General features: G+C 49.7%; 1 protein-coding gene across 3 annotated transcripts in view; it reads right to left on the bottom strand.

Annotated features, from left to right (window-relative positions):
- GALNT9 (polypeptide N-acetylgalactosaminyltransferase 9) overlaps positions 1 to 18,441 on the bottom strand; it is a 114,943-nt gene that overhangs the window by 33,167 nt on the left and 63,335 nt on the right. For all 3 annotated transcript variants that reach the window (XM_005217645.5, NM_001083641.1, XM_010813818.4), the window contains one exon: positions 7,825 to 7,942. In XM_005217645.5, coding sequence (XP_005217702.1) covers positions 7,825 to 7,942 — 118 coding nt within the window. The remainder of the gene's footprint in view (positions 1 to 7,824; positions 7,943 to 18,441) is intronic.

The following is an 18,441-nucleotide window of genomic DNA, read 5'->3' as shown; positions in this document are numbered from 1 at the left end:
TCCCTGGGTCGGGAAGATCCCCTGGAGAAGGAAATGGCAACCCACTCCTGTATTCTTGCCTGGAGAATCCCGTGTACAGAGAAGCATGGTGGGCTACAGTCCATGGGGTGGCAAGAGTCAGACAGGACTGAGCACAAACACACATATGTGGAATCTAAAATACAATACAAATAAACATATCGACAAAACAGAAACAGACTCATAGACATAGAGAAAAGACTTAGGGTTGCCAAGAGGGGGGGAGGGGAGAAGGATGGGTTGGGAGTTTGGGATTAGCAGAGGCAAACTATTAACTAAAGACTGGATAAATAACAATGACCTACTGTAGAGCACAAAGAACTATATTCAACGTCCTGGGATAAAGCATAATAGAAAAAATATAAAAAAGAATATATATATCTGTAACTAAAAATGTTAAATATATATATATGCATATATGCACACATCTGGACACTCAATATACCAAAGTATGTGTGATTTATAAAAGTAATATTATATGGTAGCTCAGCTGGAAAAGAATCCACCTGCAATGCAGGAGACCCTGGTTTGATTCCTGGGTCAGGAAGATCCCCTGAAGAAGGGATAGGCTACCCACTCCAGTATTCTTGGGTTTCCCTAGTGGCTCAGATGGTAAACAATCTGCCCACAATGCGGGAGACCTGGGTTCTATCCCAGGGAAGATCCCCTGGAGAAGGGAATGGCAACCCACTCCAATATTCTTGCCTGGAGAATCCCATGGACACAGGAGCTTGGCAGTCCATGGGGTTGCGAAGAGTCAGACAACTGAAGTGACTTAGCACGCACTCACGAGTCACCAAGGAAGCCCAGATGGAGGGTACAGACAGATTTTAATCAGAGGGTCTTAAATTTCTTGTGGGCTTTCCTGGTGGTTCAGATGGTAAAGAAATCCGCCTGCAATGCAGGAGACCTGGGTTTGATCCCTGGGTTGGGAAAATCCCCTGGAGGAGGGCTTGGCAACCCACTACAGTATTCTTGCCTGGAGAATCCCCATGGATAGAGGAGCTTGGTGGGCTACAGTCCATGGGATCACAAAGAGTTGGACATGACTGAGTGATTAAGCACAGCATACCATATTACTTTACATAAATGGTAAAAGAATCCATCTGCCAGTGGTAAAAGAATCTGCCTGCTGAGGCAGGAGATGCAGGTTCGATCCCTGGGTGGGGAAGATCCCCTGAAAAAGGAAATGGCAATCCACTCCAGTATTCTTGCCTGGGAAATCCCATGGACAGAGAAGCCTGGAGGGCTACAGTCCATGCGGTCGCAAAAGAGTTGGTCACAACTTAGCAACTAAACAACAAAAAAAATAAATATTGTGTATGTATGTCTAGCTCTGTCATCTATAATTGTATCTGCGTGCTGGTCTATCTGTGTCTATATTCAGATCTATATCTGAATGGGATGGAATACCTACACCCATATCTATAGGTACATCCTTATTTACATGCGAGTCCACACTCACCTCCACACTGAATCCATGCCTACACCTACACTTGCCTCACCTCAGCTAGTGAACTGGCTCCTGGTGTCCCACCGGCAGCGCCAACCCCAGCACCTCCCCCACAGCGAGGAGGACCTGCCCAGTGCAGAGCCCACAGCCCCATTTACACAGTGGAGACCCAGGTCAGGGGCATTGGGGGCCTACCTGTGGTCAAAGCACCAGGGACAGACAGAGCCTGGTGCTGGTCCCCTTTTGCTGGATGCCCCTTCAATATCTCCGAAGGTTCCTACCTTCCTGCAAACATAACCCCTGGCCTCCGCATCCCTTGCCACTGTAACCACCTGCTCGAAGCCGCCCATGTGAGCATCGTCCTGGCCCTCCCCCTGCCGTCTAATGGCCAAACCTGTGGTGGCCACTGTGTGTTCAAGAAGCATGGTGGGTGCAGGGGAGGGTCCACATCTGGACCCCCTCCTGTCTCACCAGCCAGGGCCAGGGGACTCCCCAGCTCTGCCCTCCCCCTGAGCCTGTCAGCACCCCGGGTCCCCCATACAGGCTCAGCTGTCCCCCAGGAGTCCTGGGCAGTTACCCCACTTCTGGGAGCCCCGTTACTTACTGTGGGAGGCACACTGTATGTGGTATGCCTGGGCACTGCTCGTGTTATGTACGGGTCATTCCCTGCCTGTGCCCTCTGTCTCCCCAGCCCTGTGCGGGGTGCCCTCTCTTCCCAGCAGGGTGTCTGGTGTCCATGGTTAGGCACCCTGGCCTCCAGCTCCTGCCTCTCCTCAGAAGATGCCCCCCAACCCCCTGTGGAGGCTCACCTCCTTTCCCGTTCTCTAGGAGGATATTCCCACCAGTCTTCCTGGTGCTCCAGGCACCACTGGACATGGAGACGTGCCCATCTCTCCATCGCCCTCTCCCAGGTGCCCACGTGGCAACACCCAGGGCAGTATCTCCCCCACCCCCCATATCCAGTTCTCATTTGGACAGTTCAGGGGCCTCAGATAGACCCCAACCCTACCTTACATGGCCTGCTTCCTAGATTCAGGTGGTGGCGTCTAGCCTGGCTTCTCTCTCCTCTGGGGTTGCAGGATGCAGTTGTTGCCCTCATCCGGCTCCCAGACACCTGGTGCCTGCTCGCCTGGACCAGGTCCCCCCTGTTTCTCCCTCCCTTGTCAGCTCCCCCAGGCTGGCTTCTGCCTGACCCTGCACTGCCCCTGACTTGAGACACTGCAAAGCGCCCCTGGGGTCCCTGCCCTCGTATTCCTCCTCCTGCCTCTCATGGCCCACAACCCCTGGTTGGGCCCACCTGACTTGCTTGGCAAGTCGACCCCGGCTGCCCTTAGCTGCCAGCTGAGTTTGGTTTGGAAGGAGACAGGAAGTGAAAGGTCGTGGGGGTGCTTCTCCTCTGCCCAGCCCTGCATGCATGCCTTTCGTCTCCAATGGTGGCTCATCCTTCCCAGGGTGGGGTCCCTCTGCCCAGGTGCCTGTCCACTGAGCATCGTGTTCCCCCCACCCAGTTCGAGTGTCAGGGGGCAGCGGCTGGGCTCCCCCATCCTGCAGGACCACTGCACCTTCCTCGGGACTCTGACTCTGCCCCCTGAGCTGACATCCTCTAACTCCGGAAGGATTGGAATCCAATGCAGAGAAGGAGGAATAGACCAAATACGGAGAACTGGCACTTCCTGCCAGGTTCAAGAATCATTTGCAAAGGTTTGGTCTTTAATGATGAAACCAGTTGGGAAAAGTCAGCATATTGAAGACTACCAGATTAATCCTCTGATTCCATTTTAACATATATAATTGAGGGTTGATTCTAAATTCGTGGTTTAAAATTGGACCTTGTCAGAGAATTTAAAACATTTGCACACAATCCTGAAATGCTTCAGAGAATTTGAGATGTGGTATAAGTTTGATATACTAGACACAGGAGAATTTTGTAAGCACTTAGGGGAGCTTCTGCAGGGATATCAGGTCTTCGAAGTTCTTAAAGAGAAAAGAAAATATGCCACATTTATAAGTGTCATTTTAAAAGGTTCAAGGGAATTTAACTAGGCAGAAATGGAACTGATTATTGTTTAATAGTGTTTAATATATTCAATCTGAGTTAGTCAAGCATTAATCAAAGAAAAGGGGAAGTTGAGTGTTCTTTTATTATATTTATAACCATAAAAATATGATCTCTAGGTTTCACTTTAAAACCTTAAAACAGGTTTGGAAAAGTGTAACTTCAATAAACTGTATATAAAATTTTAAAAATAAATCTTATATAATCTTTCCTGTGAATAAAGTCTCCGCAGGCAAATAAAAACCCAAGTGAAACCCCAGAAACAAAACATAAAAACCCAAGGACCCCAAATCAATCAAAGCTCATCCCCACCTCAGCACAGCCTGGCCGCAGGAGACCCCGAGGCCTGGCCCCTGGCCCCTTCCCCTCTGTCCGTGTTTATGGAGTGGGCTCAGAGCAAGCAGCATGTGAGCCTGGCTGGCTCACGGCCCCCAGAGTGGCAGCCGGGGGTGCGGAGTGGGCAGCTGGTTCTCAAAGTGGGTTCCAGTGGAGTGAGTGGACCCTGGGAATTTGTTGGAAATGGAGATTCCTGGGCTCCACCCTGCCATACTGAATCCACATCTCTGGGATGGAGTGCAGTGATCTATTTGTATGGCGCTTCTAGGTGATTCTGATGCTGCTGGAGTCTGAGATCCAGGCTGAGGGACCTGCCGCTTCCTCGTAATGGGTCTCCCAGTCCCTCCTAGTCTGCCTGCGAACCTGCTCTGCTCTGCACTCTGAGTGGTGGAGCGGCTGTCACAGCATCCTGGGGCCTCGGTGAGACCAGCTGGAACCTGGGACCCTTTGCTGCAGTGCTTGTACCTGGACAAAGGTCTCCTTGGGCAACAAAACACAAAGAAACTCTAAGGGACTAAAAATAACTGTGAGCATGCGCAGTTGGGGCAAATTCTGGACAAAAGATACAAAAAGACTAAAACCCAACAGCCACTTCTGAAGAGCCAGGAGCAAAAGCAGGGTACTATGCATGCACCCCTGCACACAGCACCATCTATGGGGTGGACAGACCACCTAAGCCACTCCTCCAGCCTGAACCCTTGGACACACCCCTACCCTCACCGCATATAGGGAACCAGCTCAGCTCGCCCCCACCTCGGGGAGCAGGCTAGGGAAACTGTTGCTTGTTTTCACTGCCTTCTGTAGCCACTGAAGCCCCAATAAAGTTTTGCCTAAATTTTTTGTTTGGCCTCTGATTAATTTTTATTGATTAGGGAGGCAGAGAACCCTGGTCGGATCATCAGGACGCAGCATCACAGCTAATGATGAATCTTATCACAAATAATGTCCTAAAAATTGGAACTCAGTGCCCATGCTGGCTTCCTCTTATTTAAATCAGAAACAGCTCTGAACCTCAGGCTTGGTTGCTGGTGGGTGAGCGACTCATGGCCGGCCCACCCACTGCTGCAGGACTTGGTCAGTTCACTGGCTGTCCCCAAACCCTGAGTCTTGGCCTCTTTGAAGAGGGGCAGGAGGGCACGGGAGTGAGGTCAGAGGTGGCAGTGTGGGTTCACATGCCTGTCAGCCTCTGGCTATCCTGGCCCTGGCAGCCTTGCTCCCACAAAGCCAGAGCCCGTGGGCCGACTGTCACTTACAGACCATGGGAGCTGCCCTGCTTCACAGTTTGGATCATGACCAAGCTCATTCAGCTTCCCCTAAGAGGGGGCGTCACCAACCGGGGTCATCTGTAGCTCTCCAAGTTACTCTGCCCTTGGATGGGGCAACCCTGATAATTAAGACTAGTTGGAGGATTCTTGGGCAAGTGTGACCAGAGGGGACTTCCCTGGTGGTCCAGTGGTTAAGACTCCATGCTGCCACTGAAGGGGCATGGGTTTGATCCCTGATCAGGGAACTAAGATCCCACATACCTTGGAGCACCTAAGCCTGTGTACCACAACTAGAGAGCCCGTATGCCTCCAACGACTGAGCCCACGTGCTACATCTACTGAAACCCATGAGCCCTAGAGCCAGTGCTCCGCACCAAGAGAAGCCACTACAATGAGAAGCCTGAGTACCGCAGCTAGAGAGTGGCCCCACTCACTGCAGCTAGAGATAGCCCGCTCACAGCAACAAAGACCCAGCACAGCCGAAAATACATTTAAAAAGAAGTTGTTGGCATCTTGCCTGCTGTTCTGTCCACGTTGACCAGTCACTGCATCAGATTAGGGTTGACAACAGATACCAGAAGCTGGGAGAGGCAGGAGGGATCCTCCCCAGCAACCCCCAGCCATGCTGGGTCTTCGGACTAGTCTGTTGGTTTAAGCTTCCCAGTGATGGTGCTCTGTCAAGGCTAATAGATCCTGTGTCAAAAATGTTTGATTAGGGAGCTCCAGTGTTGCCACTGGGTAGAGACAGCTAACCACTGGTTAGTTAGCCTTGAGCTAGTGTGAGTCTGCTTTCCAGCCCTGGGTACACCTGGCTAAGCTGCTTCCCCATCCTGGGCCTCTGTGCACCCTGGTAGAGCAGGGTCACTGGACTGCAGTTGCAACAGGAAAGGAAGGAGTATTAGTATCCTGCTAATGCAGGAGTGAGGCAAGGACTTGGTGGCCCATGATCAGGGGCTGAGGGTTCAAACCCACACTCTCCTGGAAGCAGGGTCCTGTGGCACCCCAGGTCCACAGACCTTGAAAGCTCTGCCCATCCCTCTCTGGATGGGCTCTGTCACATCATGTCAATCATGCTGTGACCATCCCACTGAGCTGAGAATGAAGCCCAGAGCACCAGCCTTCAACAGGGCACTGGCTTAGAACCCAATCCCATTTTACCTAGGAGTACACTGAACCAAGGAGGTGAAAGACCAACACACTGAAAACTACAAAACAGCAATGAAAGAAACTGAAGAAGACACTAATAAATGGAAAAGTATCCTTGCTCATGGATTGGAAAAATGTTGCTAAAATGACCATATTACCCACAGCTATCCATAGATTCTGTGCATCCCTATCAAAATGCCAATGATATTTTCCCTCAGAAATAGAACAAATAATTCCTCTAATTTCTGTGGAATCACAAAAGACTCCAAAGCAATCTTGAGAAAGAAGAACAAAGCCGGAGGCATCACATGCCTTGATTTCAAACTATATTACAAAGCTACAATAATCAAAACATATGGCATTGGCATAAAAACAGGCACATGCAGGGATCAATGGGACAGAATAGAGAGCCCAGAAATAAACCCAGGCACACATTGCCAGTGAATTTATGACCAAGGAGCCAAGAATATATAACAGGGAAAAGATAGCCTCAATAAATTGTGCTGGACAGTCCAGGGAAAACTGAACAGCTATACACAAAACAGTAAGCTGAACCACTATCTTACACTATCATGCACAAAAGTTAACTCAAAATGAACTAAAGATTTGAGCATAAGACCTGGAACCATAACATTCCTAGAAGACACAGATGTAGAGGCCCGTCTTGTGGACACAGCAGGGGAATGAGGGAGTGGGACGAATGGAGAGAGTAGCCTTGATGTATACTGCTGCTGCTGCTAAGTTGCTTCAGTCGTGTCCGACTCTGTGCGATCCCAGAGATGGCAGCCCACCAGGCTCCCCCATCCCTGGGATTCTCCAGGCAAGAACACTGGAGTGGGTTGCCATTTCCTTCTCCAATGCATACTACCGTGTGTGAAATAGAGAGCCAGTGAGAAGTTACTGTGTAGTACAGGGAGTTCAGCTCAGTGCTCTGTGACAACCTCGGGGGTGAATTGGCAGGGAGGGATGTCCAAGAGGGTGGAGATATATGGCTGATTCGCACTGTTGTATGGCAGAAACCAACACAACATTCTAAAGCAATTATCCTCCAATTAATAAACAAAAATAAAGTGAACTCGGAAAGAAAATAACTAGAAGAAAACATCCTGCCTGGAGTCTTCTCTACACACTGGCCCCCTGCAGAAGCCATGGGGGCTTCCAATGCCCACAGTGCCCATGCGCACTCTGCCTTTCACCTCCACCAAGACAAGCCCACGACCTTGTCTCTTCGCCACTGATGGACAAACTCCCAGTGCACAGGACCAGCTCTTAGTTTCCAAGCTCCCCACCAGCCCTGACTTCAGTGCAAAGCAACAGAATGAGTGGCTTGAGAAATAAAGTAAGATCTGAAATACAGTCTCTCATTACCACATTCATAACGCTTCCCAGTCCCTTTGCCACAGAGTTTTCTTACATTGACCTAAGTTTGGGGGCTTTTACCTCCTCCTGACCTGTAACAAGCAGCTCACAGACCAGCCAGGCACAACTTTTGACAGGTCTGCTGGGCACACCATCCCCGTGAGTGGCCCCAGCGGCTGAGTGACACTTACCCTCATGCCCAGCTCTATGTTCTCCCCACCATACACCTCCATGCCTGGGTCCAGCAGACCAATGTCCCCGAAGTACTCCCGGTCCACAACGAAGGAGCAGCCGATCATGGCCGGGGTCCTGGGGAGAAGCAGACAGGGACCGAGCAGGCCATCAGTGTGCGGCGCAGACCCCAGCAGCCTTGGGGGGGGGCCACCACCCTCTTTCCAAGTCCTCACACGTCATCCCTGAGTTCCTTGTCTTCACCTGGTCACTGTGCCCAGGGCTTGCCTCAGGCTTGTCTTTGCACCCATCAGAGATGACCAAAAAACCAACATTCCATTCAGACAACTTAGTGTAGATTTTAAAAATTTAAAAATCTGATTACCCAGTGAGTTATTTAGTTGCCCTGATCATAATCTCCCAAGCTTCAGTCACTTACCTACCTCCTTCGTTATTTTATCTGTGTATCAGGAATCAGGGCCACAACTGGCAGTCACACAGCTTGTGCACTGCTCAACTCTATGCTGCTGCTGCTGCTGCTGCTGCTAAGTCGCTTCAGTCGTGTCCAACTCTGTGCAGTCCCATAGATGGCAGCCCACCAGGCTCCCCCGTCCCTGGGATTCTCCAGGCAAGAACACTGGAGTGGGTTGCCATTTCCTTCTCCAATGAATGAAAGTGAAAAGTGAAAGTGAAGTCGCTCAGTCATGTCCGACTCTTAGCGACCCCACGGACTGCAGCCTACCAGGCTCCTCCGTCCATGGGATTTTCCAGGCAAGAGTACTAGAGTGGGGTGCCATTGCCTTCTCCGACCAGCTGTACTATATTCCTGTAATAATTCTATTTACATCTACACATTTTTAAAATGTGAGTAAATCTTGCCTTGCCCCAAGCAATTGTATCTGTAAAATCACGTGTCAATGTGCTAGTTATATTTTCTTCTAAGATGTATTAGCAATTTATCAGTGTTGAGACCTCCACTGGACTCATGGAGCAGTGGTGATCAAAGCAGGTCATGAACGGATGGAGTGGCAGAGAAAAGTGGGCGGTATCACTGTGAATGGACCTGCACACTCACAGACTCATTCATTCATTTCTGATACACTCACATCATAAACTCAGTGTATACTGAGAACCTATTAGTTGGAGGAGAAAAAAACATAAAGGAAAAATATCTTTCTAGCAATAGGCACAATCTCTGTTTTGTGAGAAAGCAGGACCTTCCAAGCTTTTTTAAAAAATTTATTTACTTTTATTAATGCCTGTACTGGGTCTTCGTTGCTGCACAGGCTTTTTCTCTAGTGGCAGAGAGCAGGGGCCACTCTCTAGTTGCGGTGCGTGGGCTTCTCACTGGGATGGCTTCTCTTGTTGCAGAGCACAGGCAGTAGGGTGTGCACACTTCAGTGGTTGTGGCTCCCGGCCCAGGCTCAGTAGCTGTGCAGGCTTAGTTGCTCCGAGGAATGTGGGATCTTCCCGAATCAGGGATTGAACCCATGTCTCCTGCATTTGCAGGCAGATTAGTTACCACCGAGTCACCAGGGAAGTCCCCTTCCAAGCTTTGGATGGAAGAATTTGCTTCAAAACAAAGACAACCACCTTGTAGCCTAAGGGCTCAGTTTCTTCCAAGCTCTTAGAGGACTGGCAAAGGCTCCCCCGTTGTCCCCGAAGGCCCCCCAAGACCCCCGAAAGACAGGGTTGTGGCTGCCCTCTCCTCTGCTTCCACTTGTGCCCACCCACTGCTCTCACAGGTATGAAATCTCTCTTCACTGAAAACAACACAAAAAGTTGTTCTTAATCACAGTTTAAAAGAAGCATTTCTGGTCCCAGTGACTGGGACACCAGAAGCAAGTGCCCATGAGTTGTCCAAGAATAACAGAGGCATTAAAAGGCAATTATCCTTTTATTTGTGTAAAGATCCAATTTGTTTTGTCATGACATTTGGGCCACAAATCTAATAGTAACAAAATTTTAATGTCATCTGTGACGCGTAGCAAGCGTTTAACTAGTTAAGTTATAGTTCACCGACGACGACAGCTATTTCTTTCATTTTCTTAACGACAACACAAAAATCTCAGGGTGATCTCTCATGAATTGAACTGCCAAGTCCCTGCCAAGTCTATTACAGCTGTAATGATTTTTTTATTATTGCTCCGAGTTCTAAAATAAACTTCACCTCACAAGGCGACAGTAGCAGAGTCAGCTGGCTCTGAATTTATTTGCATGAGAAATTCTTGCTGTGATTACAGAAAACGGTGAAGGCCGAGGGTTCTCGGGTTCGGTGGAGGAGGAACTTGGTCACCCTGGGGAGCATCCTTACATCTGGGCTGATGTGCTGCCCACCTGGATACAGCCTCTCCATGAGGATGCTCTCCTGGACTCCTGCCTTGCAGAGGCCACAGACATGCAGACACACACAGGTGCACAGACACACATGCCACACACATGCATGGACAAGCAGACACACGCAACAGACACATGGATACATGGACACATGGAGACACACGCAACACACACATGCATGGACAAGCATACACATGCAACAGACACACGGATACATGGACACATGGAGACACACATGCAACACACATACCCCATAAGGACAGACACACACAATAAACAGATGTACAGATATACAGACACACACAATACACACACATAGTCCCACGAATGTACTCACAAACATACACACCCAAATGCACACAGATACATATAGACACACATAACATGCACACAGACAATACACAGAGAAACACACGTGTGCACACACATAAACACAGATACACACCTGCAGCAAACACACAGAGATACATGCAGCACATGCATACACAGAGATACACACAGACACACATCTAGGCATCACACACAGGCACACATCCCCAGGTCCATGAAGCCTTGGAGTTCTATATGAATAGGAGCTGATAAAATGAAGATCACAAATGGGCTCTTCAGCTTTTGGGAGAGTGACAAGGGACAAGAGAGGCACCTGCTCTCGATGTCTTGAAGAAGAACACCGGCTCACAGGCAGGGCACTGCCAGGTGATCAGCATAACACAGGGGAGGACAGCCGACCAGGTGTAGGGGCCACATGCGCTGGTGACAAGGTGGTGGAGAAACTGGTGTGCATTGGCTCAACCCTCCTGGAAAAGTCTGAAGCTCTGAACAGAGAGCCAGCAGTGCTTGTGCAGTGATGCAGTGCTGACCCAGCTCCTTGCACACCAGCTGTGTGCCCTTGGGCAAGCTGGTCAGCTTCTCTGTGCTCAGCTTCCCTGCCAGTAACACGAGAGGCAGAATGGTGCCTCCTCCAAAGGCAGCTGTGCAGATGAAAACTATATGGAGGAGGGTCTGGAGCCTGGGAACCATTTACTGTTACTATTTTACCCCCTAATTCCGTGGCTGGCATTTATCCTAGGAGACTGATCCGAAAGCTATTTGCACAAAGCTGTGCACTGCAGCATGAGTTATAGTGGCAAAAGGGAAATCAACTTAGAGTTCATCAGTGTAGATGGTCGAATGAGTTTCAAGCCGTTCTTTTGACGGACTGTTACCTACCCAGCAGGCGAGGTGCTTATCAAGACCACCCAGTGCCATAAGAAGTGATGCTTGGGAGAAGGTAAGTGACAAGTCAGCAAGGAAAATGTCACCAACCTACCACTGTGACCAGAGAAGCAATTATGTGTGAGTGTGCCTGTATGCACAGGCTTCCCCTGTGGCTCAGTGGTAAAGAATCCGTCTGCCATGAAGGAGACACAGGAGATGAAGTTTCGATCCCTGGGTTGGGGTGATCCCCTGGAGGAGGAAATGGCAACCCACTCCAGTATTCTTGCCTGGAGACTCCCATGGACAGAGGAGCCTGGTGGGCTACAGTCCGTGGGGTCACAAAGAGTCAGACATGCCTGAAGCAACTGAGCATGCATGCATGCACGTCTATAACGCATGCACAGATCTATATGTGGTCTTGTGTGGGTGTGTCTGTGTGTGTGGATCTATGTGTGGTCTTGTGTGGGTGTGTGTTTGTGTGTGCGAATCTATGTGTGGTCTTGTGTGTGTGTGTCTGTGTGTGCGAATCTATGTGTGGTTTTTTTTGTGTGAGCATGTACACGTGTCTGTGTGCTTGCATTTGTGTCTTCGTGCATCTCTATGCATGAGTGTGCATCTGTGTGTGAGTACAGGTGTGACTTGGACCCTCATTCCATGTTCCCCTGCTTGTGGAGGGGAGCAGGTGCTGGGTGTGGGCCCCTCCGCCGACCCCACAACATCCCCTCTTTTCCTCTGGGTTCATCTGGCCCCACTGGAAGCCGGCTTACACCCATGGTCTCTCTGCATCCACAAGACACATTGGCATGAATCTGGACTGCCCCAGGGACAGGGGTGCAAACCCATATGTGGGCTCTGTGGCCCCAGGAAGATGCAAGCCAGATGAGCCTACGGGCTGCAGCTGCCCTCCTGGAGGCGGGCGGGGAGGGGCCCACACAACGCAGCCAATGCCCCACATCTGTGCTCTGCTAGCAGCTCAGAGCCACACAGAGACAAACACGCCACTGGTCATGGGTCCCGTTTTGACCTCATTCAGAATTCAGGAAATAGCTCCATTTCAATGATACAGTTCATGCGGGCAGCCACCTCCAGCACACAGGACCCCTGGGGCCACGAGGGCCTCCCAGCCCCTCACTGCCCTCTCTTTCTCCATCTGTCAAGGCTGAGATACTTCTCTGCAGAAATCTAAGCCTTCTTTTGACCCCTTTCTTCCTTGAGCTTCCAGGATAATGACTGGCAGAGAAATTTCCTTAGGTAAATTTTCACACACCAGCCTCTCCCAGGCCAACTTCCTCAGAGCAGGTGTGGGAGCTGTGTCCTTCAGGAGAAGGGCATCGGTTCCCTGCCCCAGGTCCGAGGGAGACCAGAAACCCCAGAGCAGTTCTCAGGAAAGACCCTTTCAGGCCCACAGACTGGCCCCAGGGATGCAGGTTCCCAGCCTGGGGTCAGGTTTCATGACGCGGTAAGGGGCAACATCACAAGGTTTGCCAGGAGCCTTTGCTGCAGGAGTTAGGGTACCAGGGCTTCTTCTCATGGGTCTGCCGCTGAGGGGAGGTTGTGGGAAGACCCCTTCCCTGAGAAGCTGGAGAGGAGGGCCATCCTCTGGATAATGACCTTGGAAGCAAAGACCTCAAGGCTGCCCTTGGAGTCTTGTCACTCCAGACTCTCCAGCCCAAAGGGCGTGTGAAGCAGGCTGTTGGGAGCAGTGGGGACTGTGGCACTGTCCCCCTCCCCCACCCCGAGAGCTCAGTAACAACTCAGCTCCAGTGGATCATCACCAGCTAGGAATGGGGACCTGGGTTTTTCTAGAATCTTCTACTTTTCAAAGAGTAGATACCAATTTCGTGTGAAATCTCTTAAGTATAAACATTGGTTCCAAGTTTGAGACATATATGACAAATCAGGTGACATACTGAGATTCAAGTGGCTTCCCTAGAACTTGAAGGACAAGGTCACACCACTCTAGGCTCCCTGGGCACTGTGCATACTAAGAGTGGGAGATTCAGAACGCCTTGTTCTCCCCCCAAGAAGAATGGCTGGGCGTCTGGGAGCTGTCTGCAGCATCACTAGGAGGGCAGTGAGTCCCAGCATGGAGCCTGCTGAGGGCCAGCAGGGTCTGGGGAGAGGCTGGTTGGCTTCCTCTCCAATTTTCAGGAAGCCTTGGCTGGGTGTGGTTAAAGGGACTGCATGGGCCAGCTGGCCACCAGCCCTGAAGGTGGCCTTGAGAGGCCCCTGTCAGGGCTCTGCTTCCCCAGTGGGCTGCACTCATGCACATGGAGGATACAACTTGGGGACTAGCTGTGACAATGGCACCATGTGGACCTGAGGAATGTTTGTGATTGTCACACGCATTATTGGATGTGAACGGCCCTCAGGGTCTCATCTCAACATGGCTGTGTGTCGGCTCTGTCCCCATGGGGTCACCCTGCTGGGAGATGCCCAGTGAGGCTTGGGATCTCCCAACCTTGGAGCAGGGCTCTGCAGAGGGCCCTCTTCTGGACACCGGCATGTTCATTTCTTGCAGCTGTGAAACAAATACCACATGAACTGGGGCTTCAGACAAGAGATATTTGTCCTCTGCTAGCTCTGAAGGCCAGAAGTCTAAAGTCAAGGTGTGGGCAGGGCCATACTCCCTCTGAAGCTCCTGAGGAGGACCCTCCCTGCCTCTTCCAATGTCCTTGGCTTGTGGCTGCATCCCTCCCATCTCTGACTCCGGAGTGGCATGGTCTTTCCTCTTCTGTGTGTTTCTTACAAGGACACTTTCAGCAGCATTCAGGACCCAGCTGGGTCATCCACAGTAATCTCCCCGTCACAACATTCTAATTACATCTGCAAAGACCCTTTTCCCAGTGAGGTTGAATTCATGGGTTCTGGGTGGTCAGGACATAGACATGGCTGTCTGCTGTGCCCAGCCTTCCATCTCGGCCTTCTTATAAACCCTGTAGTATCTTCTCGGGAGACCGTCTCTCTCCTTGAATGTACTCCCTGTGGGATGGTGAGTCTCCAGAACTTCCCTTCAGTGAAGGTCAACGGGTCCTTGGAGGGCCCTTCTCCCATCCACTTCCAGGAAAGATAGGGGCAGGGGTTTGTGACTCTGGAGACTGTCCTGGGGGCTGACGGTGTGTGCTATTCTGTGTCTGACGTTTTTGCCACACTTTGAGTTTCGTCCTCATTGTTACAGGCATCACCATACGACCCTTTGTAGTTCTGAGAAGCATCACACTTCGTTTACCTGTTCACATGTTGATAGACATTTGGGTTCAATTCAGGACTGTTGTGAAAAAAGCTGCTGCTATGAACATTCGCATCTTTGTGTAGACATATGTTTTCATTTCTTTTGGGCAAATACCTGGGGTGGAACGGCTGGTCACGTAGGAAGTGTTTTTACCTCTAGGAGAAACTGCCAGGTTTCCAAAGCGGTCTTGCTAATGTCTGCTCCCACCGGCCACGCTGAGAGTTGTGACTGGTCCGTGTTGCCATTGGTTTATCTGACCGACATTGTGTCTTATTTCCCTTGTGACTGCAGTGGGCGGCTTCCCATGCGTGTGTTAGTGCTTTGTCTGCCTCCTTGCGTACAGCATTTGTTCAAGGTCTTTGCCTGTTTTTTTATTTCGGGTTTTGGGATTAGGGCTTTCTAATTCTTTCCAGGTGGTATTAATAAGGAGCAAAGTTTAAGACAACTTGCAGTCTGGCCAGAGCATTCTTTCTTCAGCTTGAGCATCCAGGCTGCTCTGAGACTTAATTTCTTGCTGGACAGCTCTTTGCTAATGGAGGGTAGGTGCCCAAAAGCCCCTCTAAGACCCTCCTAGGGGAAGAAACAACTTGTAAATGTGCCATGATGGACAGTTCTGGTCACTCATGGGCAGAATGGCCTGTTTCAGCAGGGACACACCAGATTGGAGAGATGAGGCAGGAGAGGTCCCTGCCTGAGGCCTTGAAATCCCAAACCTCTGTGGGGAGAACTGGCCAAGGCTCCAGGGGATCAACAGACCCTGGAGATGAACATTCACTCCAAGAAAAATACCTCCAGCCTGTTGGGCCCCCGGGAGAAAGTGGCAGCCCCGGTTGATTTTGAAGCATAGATTTCCCAGGGGTTCAACAGACCAGGGAAAAGAAGGGAGGGGCTGAAAACTGCAGAAGGTCAGTGAGTGATGGAAACGAACGAAGCAAGCCAGGTGCAAGAAGAGTGACTGTGCAAATCTGAAGGCAGAGCAACACAGAGACATTAGGGAGTGGTGGGGACAGCAGCAAATTGGAGACCTCAGCCCTGTTTAGACAGGGGGTCACTTCTCAGCTCCAGTGACTGGCTGCCCTGTGAGAACGTGCACCTTCTCATCTTAATAAAGATGCATTTTTAACATGGGAAAAACTCTACATTTTCAGGTATGGGAACCAATTCAAAATAAAATAAGTGCTTTGGAGCACGTTCTCTATAGCACACCCACCATCCTGGGTCTGCTGGTTTCTTTGTCCTCTGCTGCTTTATGACTCTCGTGGTGTTGCCTCTGTCTGTCTGTCTCTCCCTCGTTCTGTCTGGGTCTCTGTCTTCTTCTCACTCCCTCTCTGCACCCCTATTCCTTTCTGCTCCCTGGCACCTTCCTCGTTTTGTTTCTTAGTGTGCACCCTCCCCCGAATCTCTGTCTTCCTCTGCTCATCCTGAAGTAGGCAACAAATGGGCCCCAGGTTAGACATTTACAATGGGTTTCCTATTTGCACTTCAGGGAGCAGGAAGAACAGGGGCTTCAGGCTGGATTCCTGAGACCAAGAGATAGGTGGGCTCCAGATCAGGCATTTACAATCAGCCTCCTGTTTGCCCTCTGAGATGGAAGTAACAGCAGAAGCAGGGTAAATAGCCATTACATGTCTCTTGTAAATACCTAAAGTAATAGTCATGGCACGGACAAAGAGGGGCAAACCTTGTTTGAGTAAAGGATTAAGGGATCTCTGCTTCCCCCTTTTTGGGACAAAGGAGACACTACCTATGCCCCCAAAAGGCTCCTTTATGGGAGTGAAAGTCAAGGGATAACATCAGGCCATAATGAGTCTTGCTCTTCCCAGAAGCCTTTACTTTGAGATCCATCTTGGCTGAGAGGTGCGTGCGCACCCAGGGGAGGGTCCCAGGGTAGGTCAGGTGTAGAAAAAGGAACCAGATAATTAGCCTGAAGGAAGACAAAGACCCAGAAGAACTGACCTATATAAATGACTTCACCACCTCTTTACCGTGCCGCTCACCACTAGGAGGGGCCCACCCTTTCTCTCCGGGTGTTTGTCTCTGCCTTGCTTCTGTCTTAACTAAGCAAACATTTTCTCTACGTGCTCTCCCACTTGTCGTGCTATGTCTGTAATAATAAACTTTGTACCTGCATTTACAGTTCCTGCCTCTGTGATAAATGCACTTTTCACTGGGTGCAAAGATCCAGAGAAAAATAGCTTCTAGCCTCTAGCCCTTGCTGGTCTGGTGGCTAGAATTCTTGGTTCTCATCCAGGCTTCCCAGGTTCAATTCCTGGGCAGGGAATGAAGATCTTGCTTCACACCACTGCTCACTGCTGCTTCCCTGAGATTCATCTGTCTCGTTCCCCTCTCTCTTTCCTTGGTGTCTCCCTTTTTCTGCTGTCTCCAAGTCTGTGTTCTTTTTCTCTGTCTCTTTTACTGGCTCTTTCTCTTTCTCTTCACTCTATCTGTCTGTCTCCCTCCTTCTCCCTCCTTCTCTCTCCTCCACCTGACCTGGTTATCAGTCAGTTCAGTCGCTCAGTCGTGTCTGACTCTTTGTGACTCCATGGACTGTAGCACACCAGACTTCCCTGTCCATTACTAACTCTTGGAGCTTACTCAAACTCGTGTCCATCAAGTCAGTGATGCCATCCAACCATCTCATCCTGTCACCCGCTTCTCCTCCTGCCTTCAGTCTTTCCCACCATCAGGGTCTTTTCCAATGGGTCAGTTCTTTGCATCAGGTGACCAAAGTATTGGAGCTTCAGCTTCAGCATCAGTCCTTCCAATGAATATTCAGAACTGATTTCCTTTAGGATTGACTGGTTTGATCTCCTTGCAATCCAAGGAACTCTCAAGAGTCTTCTCCAACACCACAGTTCAAAAGCATCAATTCTTCTGCACTCAGCTTTCTTTATAGTCCAACTGTCACATTCACACATGACTACTGGAAAAACCATAGCTTTGACTAGATGGACCTTTGCTGGCAAAGTAATGTCTCTGCTATTCAACATGCTGTCTAGGTTTGTCATGGCTTTTCTTCCAAGGAGAAAGCATGTTTTAATTTCATGGTTGCAGTCACCATCTGCAGTGATTTTGGAGCCCCCCAAAATAAAGTCTCTCACTGTTTCCATTGTTTCCCCATCTATTTGCCATGAAGTGATGGGACCAAATGCCATAATCTTAGTTTTCTGAATGTTGAGCTTTAAGCCAACTTTTTAACTCTCCTCTTTCACTTTCATCAAGAGGCTCTTTAGTTCTTCTTCACTTTCTGCCATAAGGGTAGTGTCATCTTCATATCTGAGGTTATTGATATTTCTCCTGGCAGTCTTGATTTCATCTTGATTCCAACCCAGAATTTTGCATGATTTACTCTGCATATAAATGAAATAAGTAGGGTGACAATATACAGCCTTGATATACTCCTTTCCCAATTTTGAACCAGTTCTGTTGTTCCGTGTCCAGTTCTAACTGTTGCTTCTTGACCTGCATACAGATTTCTCAGGAGGCAGGTCAGGTGGTCTGGTATTCGCATCTCTTGAAGAATTTTCCACAGTTTGTTGTGATCCACACAAAGGGTTTGGCCTAGGCAATAAAGCAGAAGTAGTTTTTCTGGAATTCTCTTGCTTTCTCGATGATCCAATGGATGTTGGCAATTTGATCTCTGGTTCCTCTGCCCTTTCTAAATTCAGCTGGAACATCTGGAAGTTCACAATTCATGTACTGTTGAAGCCTGGCTTGGAGAATTTTGAGCATTACTTTGCTAGCGTGTGAGATGAGTGCAATTGTGTGGTAGTTTGAACATTCTTTGGCATTGCCTTTCTTTGGGATTGGAATGAAAACTGACCTTTTCCAGTCCTGTGGCCACTGCTGAGTTTTCCAAATTTGCTGGCAT

The sequence above is a fragment of the Bos taurus genome, chromosome 17, assembly GCF_002263795.3.
Source record: "Bos taurus isolate L1 Dominette 01449 registration number 42190680 breed Hereford chromosome 17, ARS-UCD2.0, whole genome shotgun sequence".
Lineage (NCBI taxonomy): Eukaryota > Metazoa > Chordata > Mammalia > Artiodactyla > Bovidae > Bos > Bos taurus.
This window is presented reverse-complemented; position numbering and strand designations above follow the sequence as displayed.